Source organism: Notothenia rossii, assembly GCF_949606895.1.
Source record: "Notothenia rossii genome assembly, chromosome: 1".
Lineage (NCBI taxonomy): Eukaryota > Metazoa > Chordata > Actinopteri > Perciformes > Nototheniidae > Notothenia > Notothenia rossii.
The window spans coordinates 13,749,856-13,756,409 of record NC_136912.1 but is presented as its reverse complement, the minus strand read 5'-3'; the positions used below and the strand labels follow the sequence as shown (position 1 = coordinate 13,756,409).

Here is a 6,554-nt window from a genome sequence, read left to right as displayed (position 1 = left end):
AATTTGTAATTTATCTGATTTATTGAAGAGAATGTCAGAAGTGAAATGTGGAATCATTTACATCAGCTCTGATGTCATCCTGTCAGTTTTATTGAAGAACAAAAATGATATAAGGCAATGTGCTTTAGTCAGACATGATGCAGGTTATGCTGATATTTCCATACATTTGTGTCTTTTCTCGGACAAACTGATATCATACACTTGCATTAAATATTTCAATATCCCTGCTCAACATAAATCATGTAACAACATTGACAAAAGAAGAAGACAAGAAATGGTCATTCCAGCTCAAATCAAAGGGTAACATCTCATCAAATAAAACATCATGGAAAATAAAGGCTGTATTGATGTAGTGGCTGCAGTAGTTCCACGGCACATGTAACAAGGCATCACATGTTTCAGTTAGCTGTGTGCATTAAGCACTGTTGGGGAATTAACCAGTGATTGAATTGAGTTTGTCTTAATACTCAGACTGTACATCCAGTATATACTCAAACTCAAACATATTGTTTTGTATTCCGTCAGGGCACATCTTTCAGCACTAGTCAGTAGTTAATTACTGCATGAGACCGTTTAGTCTCAAATGTGCATCAACAAAGTGTGTTGCTATTTAATCCCTTCCCTCTGGGGTACAGGGACTTTACGGACTAGGGCCAACTAAATAAAAGGATTCTGGACATCTAATGTGCTTTAGTACCGTAGATACTACAATGTAACATTACTTATTTCAATCAATGTCCTCTGAAATCCCTATAAGGTAAGATATAGAATAAGGAAAACATTTAGTAACATTGCATATTTCACTTAATCACCCAACTGTAACATTTGAGGTCATGTTTTGACACAAAAAAAGTAGCAATTTCCTGTTTGGAAAGGATATTCATCCAAGCTTGGATCAGAGTTCAGCAAGGGTTAACTGGCGTCTTATCGCAACACACACGACAGTATGCTTCGAGACACATTCAAATAAACTGGAATTTCCCAATAACAATTCATTTTAAAATCTTTCTTCTACTGTGCCATAACTCTTAAGTACAACGGAACTGCGTAAAATGCTTTAAAAAAAGAAAAATCATTTAGTGCCATACCTTCAGTGAACATTCTTGGAGCCGTCACTGGGAGAGAGGTCCATCTGACTTTGCATTTATTTGCAAACTTCTATTACTTTGTTGATGTGCCCTCCAAACAGCAATTTATTTAATACTGCATCAGTACAGTAACGTCTGAAGTAACATGGCAAGGCTGTGATTGGGTCCCGCCCAACAATGTCTGATTAGTAACATAGGCCGTAACGATAGGCTAGGTGATCTCGATGAGATCTGCCTCAGCTGGTTCTTTGGTTTGGTCGGATCTTCCCCCTTCCTGGCTTTTTTCAGCTTCAGCTTCGGGTTCAGGTTCAGCTTCATATCCTTCATCCCAGGGGGCCGAGCTGAGCCCAGCGGGGGCCGACCGGGAGTGAGGTGTGGGGGTTCTGCCCAGACCCTGGTACTGACCATTGGGAGAGACAGGGTAGGCTGCTGCTTCTGTGATGGCATCCTGGGAGGCCGAGGAGAGCAGGCCAGATCGCTCCCCATCCTGCTGCGCCTCACCGAAGTAGGACTTCCTGGGACGACCCATAACTGTTCTGCCTGTAGATAAGGACACAAAACATCTTAACCCTTCTCTCGATATTGGAGGTTATCGAACAGATCATTTCATTTACAGCTGTGGAAGCACTATGGTACTCAGGGGGCACTTACCAACATTGCGGACTTGTTCAGAAATGTCTGCCCTGACATCAGAAACGTCCCACATTGCCATAAAAGAGTCAAAGCAAGAACCCTCCTCAGCCTCCTGGATGTACGGCTTGTAGGTGAAGCTGAAGTGATGGGCAATGGCTGCCAGAAACATCTCCACACAGATGACGAAATCCTGAGAAAAGCACTTGGTTGGTTAGGTTTCACACAGATAAAAGTGAAGTGAAGAGGCCATATCATTTTACTAATAGTATGACTTTTTCTTTATGTGCCATAATTTTGACACCAAGATCAAACCCAGAACATGAAGTTATTCTCATAGTTTAATAGTTATCAATTACCCAGATTTGCTTTAGCTTACCTGTAAGCCAGTAGCTATAGCCTCCACACTTTTCCAGTCCCATGTACTGTCCACTGAGATAACGCCTGCTTTTACCAGCAAAGCAATGAACACAGCTTGCCTAGAAGAGTTAAACAATAACCAATTATTATTCTCATGGCTGTAGATCCAGAGACTGCAAGCTTACTTCAACAACATATGTCATTTCTAGAAACAAGGTAAAAACAACTCATACAAAGTATTTATTCCAAAAATATCAATGTGGTAAATCATTTTGAACACACGGAGAATTACCAGAAAGACACGAACACCACCATTTTGACACATAGGAATTTTCCCACTGGCTTGATTGGACCGAGTTCTTCTCTCAGAGCCCGGTAGAAGAGCACCAGACAGTACATGGCAAACTAGATCAAGAGAAGAAATCTATTTCCAGATACGCAATTTTAAACATGCACATTATTTTTTATTGCAGTCCCAGACGCAGTCTTTACTAAAACTCAAGAAGCAGTAGTGGTATTACCAGCTGTGACATATTGTTGAAGATGACCAGGTACGTCCATGCATTTTTCGAACTAAAATTGCCTTCATCATAAACTCCACACAGCTGACAGATTCTAGGAAGGAGAAGAAAGAGTCAAATCGTACATCCGTTAAAATAGTGAACAAGAAGCTTAGATTGGTATCACAGCATAAAATGAAGGGCATGAAGAGCACAGATTACTTACAAGGCAATCACTGTTGTGATAGGTCTTACTACGGTGTACTGCAACACTCCCAGTTTGCATCTCAACAGGAGAACCCTGCAGAGGAAAGGTTTGAAGAAAAATAATAAGTTTAACAACATCTGGTTTGATACATCGGTACAAATATATTCAACTTCAAATAAAACCCAATCACTTATAGTTACGAAAAATGTGTTGAGAGGATTGGAATGATAACAATTCAAAATGTGTCTGCCTGATTTTCCTCAATAACTATTTGATCATTATCTCACATGCAACATGCAACAATACTGGAAAGGGAAAGAAGAACATTTAAAAAAGGGCAGTATTATAAAATGCTACGCTAATAAATTAAGCTTATACTGCTGAACTTCAGGCAAATGTTGAATAAATGTGTTCTCCCTCAATTACAAAGAACAATCTGATTGTAGTAGAAGATCAGGATAGATAGACGGCACGTGAGCATGTTAGCCAAAAATTGATGTGAGGCTAATTAGAAGCTGGTGACTGTCATGGATTTGTTAACTAAGTTTCAAATTCAATGCCTTGAAACAAACTTTAAAAAAAACGACAAGTAAAAATACTTTTAACACCTCCTTGAAAACAAATAATATAAACGAGATTGTTGCAAGGTTTTCCTTTGTGCAATAACGTTGATAAAATACTAAGAAAACTACTAAAATCCCTATTGAAAAAGTAGTTAGATCTATAATTGTTAGCAATTGGCAATCATTCTTTTTACGCCAAATCATTGACCAGTGTTGGTTGAGCATTTGTCTATGCGTGTTGGCTGCCGCATAATAAGTGACATTTGTATGCATTTCCATCCTTATTGTTAAAGTGTCTCATGTTAAAAGGAAACATACTCTCCCATTGGCCAGGGTGGGCAGCAGCACAGAGGGGGGAGGTGTCTCTGCTGATCCTGGGCCTCCAGCATGGACACCAGGCTGGGGTACTGATTCTCCAGGTAGTTCAGCAAGAAGGTCATGAAGTTGTAGATGACATAGGCCTCATAGCACTCTCTGCATGTGTCCACATAAATTGCTATACTGGGCCATTTTAATGCAATCCACTGCAAAATAAAACATCAAAACAAAGAGATGGATTACACGAAAAGTAATGTAAGACAATGCTTCAGGGGAATGGTAACAGGGACGTGCACAGGTACGGGCTAATGTTGCCCGGGCAACAGCCCGTTTGCCATTTTTGTCTGACCTGCCCCTCTGGAGAGAGCGAGAGTTGTTTTTTCTTTTTTCTGTTGTGGCCGAATCAACATGATAAACCCACAATTACTATTGTGGCGTCTCACTGCGGGAAACACACTTTGTCAGCCCCAAGTCACGTGACTTTGTTTACAATCTGACAGCTGGAAGCAAAGGAAAGCCCTCCGGCCTCATATGGCTATGGTGATCACACCAAATGCCTGCCTGGCGTTAGAGTATAGGGGACAAACCAGGGGACTTTACTTCCTCTTGACACTGTCGGTTGATTAACAAATAAAACACCTAAATATGTTATTGTGCTTCTTTCTTTCTGCGTCTTTTACCCTGTAAACTCCCTCACCCTCTCACAGGAGAACACTTCACTGTCCCGCTTCATTGTAGGATTTCTGCCATGTCCCTACTTCAGTTTGACCATCTCTGTTATTAAGTTATGGAATACTAAATAAATAAGTAATTAGATACCTTACCATTACTGCGCTCATAAAGAATGATAATGATAAGAATAATGCTTATTGAACTGGGAGGCCCTTTTTCCAGTTTAGAGCAATAGCCGATCCAAATGTCTGTGCACGTCCCTGAATGGTAATATGTTGTGTTGGTGTGTTTTTCAAAGCTACAGCAAGTCTGTGGATGCCTACATATGACACCTATATGCACAGTGTGTTCCACAATGGATGTGATCATAATATACACAACTCACACTGTCTAAGCTGTAGATTGGGACCATCCACAGTATTCTGAAACACAAACAGACACAAATGATTAAATAGCAGTTTCAGACTGTTGTTCATGATTGGCATGCCTGCTGGCTTCTTTACCTGATGATGGGTTTCTGAAGCTCTGGCTGAGTGTAGTGAACCAGATGCTGCAGGATGCCCCATAATGATATGGGTATGGTCATGAAGACAAATATCCCAGCGATGAACCATGCTTTGTTATGAGTGCCAACCTGTCATTACATGGGAAGAAACAGACAAAGTTCAAATCACTTGTTTTTACATTTAAGTAAAAGCTGATTTTGTAGTCAAGTACCAGGCGTGCTCAGTTACATTTCACCACTGTGTTAAACCAACAGAATACAAATTCAAGTCCCAGGCTTCTCCAACAATGTAACATAAGGATATATAAAGACAACAAATGTAAAGAAAACAGGCAAAAGGGAAACAGAGTAGAAATAAACAAAAAATGGTCAAAGAGAATGTTGCAAGACCAATATGCAAGTATTGCAGAATAAGTAAACTACATGTAAAATAAAATACAATAAAATACATGTTGCAGAGAATGTAGCAAGAGACAAAGTCAATGCAGGAGTCTACATACAAGTAAAATAGCATAAGATAAACAAGAACATAATGTACAATTAAGAACTGAATGTCAAATTAAGCAACATATGAATCATATCCAGCAATCGTTTGAACTGACCCCTGACTTCTGCAGTTCCCAGATGCACAGTGGCAGGACGACTAGGAGCAACAATATATAAAGCACGACGACCAGCGGCCGGATCCATCTTCTCCAGTTGCCACAGGAACAAGGCATGTTGACATGAAGACGCTGCAGGCAAGGCCTTTAGAAACTAGCTGCAGGTTCGCAGGTGACAAAACAAATGACCTAACGCTCCACACATTAAACGTTAGCTTTGCATTGTTATTCTTCAAAAGGCTCTGCGAGACACAGGACAACCTCTCACTTGTGTGCAGGTACGTTAGCTATCCCAATAATGTGAATTCACACTCGTGACTGAGGACAAAGCTGCTGGAAGATAACAGCTCATATGACTCGATTTGTCAAGCTAGGTTGCTAACGTTAGCTAGTCAGCTTTTCATTATGTAAACAAACAGAGCAGATGATCCAGTCTGAACGGATGAAAGTGCCTCAATGTCTACCGAAATAAAATAAAACTCATCGCTGATATATCAATCCTCTCTCTAGACAAATTCATTCTTTACACAATTTGTTTTGGTAGCTTCTCGCTGTGAAAACTTTCCTCAAAAGTAATTGCCGTTTAATGTGTTCTTCCTGTTGCCTGCGTCATACGTAGTCCCGGCTACAATGTTGTATCTGATTGGTGGAATCGAGACAATCAGCCAATCGCTAAAGAGAGATTGCTTGTCCATTCTGACGTTACTTGGGGCTTGTTTTGTTTGCATTGATCACATGATCTGTGTATCGCCAGCAGATGGCAGTATGCGAATTATCATTTACCTTGATACTATGCCTCAAAGCCATTGTAGTGGATTCATACTGGGCCCCATTTTTACAGTTGTATATCGCACTTTAAAGCTATACAGACTTACAACATGGGGTCCTTTTTCTTTGTGCTGTTTAGGCAATTGGTAAGTTAATATTAAAAAAATAACGGTCCTAAAATATACTCCCATCTCCATTATAATTACCCACCAAAGAATTAATCTGTGCTTCATTTATTCATTTGTATTTAAGGTCTATTTTGAAGCCATTGAAAGTGGCTGTATGGACAGAGTTGTTTATTTTAGTATGCCCAGCCGTTTTATTTATTTATTTATTTTTA

The 6,554-nt window shown here is 39.9% G+C and overlaps 1 protein-coding gene across 1 annotated transcript; it reads right to left on the bottom strand.

The window, feature by feature from the left end:
* Positions 1-2: 2 nt before the first annotated feature.
* On the bottom strand, positions 3-6,058 carry tmem184c (transmembrane protein 184C). The gene is made up of 10 exons (XM_079682220.1): positions 5,447-6,058; positions 4,843-4,973; positions 4,725-4,761; positions 3,668-3,873; positions 2,805-2,879; positions 2,600-2,693; positions 2,371-2,483; positions 2,098-2,197; positions 1,740-1,911; positions 3-1,628 (listed from the first exon to the last, which is right to left on the bottom strand). The coding sequence occupies exons 1-10, from the start codon at positions 5,561-5,563 to the stop codon at positions 1,300-1,302; spliced, it is 1,374 nt and encodes a 457-aa protein (XP_079538346.1). The 5' UTR covers positions 5,564-6,058; the 3' UTR covers positions 3-1,299.
* Positions 6,059-6,554: the final 496 nt, after the last annotated feature.

Bases quoted from the DNA above. Each gene is read 5' to 3' on its own strand.
- tmem184c (XM_079682220.1), bottom strand. From the start codon at position 5,563: ATGCCTTGTTCCTGTGGCAACTGGAGAAGATGGATCCGGCCGCTGGTC. The intron at 4,762-4,842 runs GTAAAGAAGCCA...TTTGTGTTTCAG, and splicing joins CTTCAGAAACCCATCATCAG to AATACTGTGGATGGTCCCAA. The intron at 2,198-2,370 runs GTAATTCTCCGT...TAACTCTTCTAG, and splicing joins GTGGTGTTCGTGTCTTTCTG to GCAAGCTGTGTTCATTGCTT.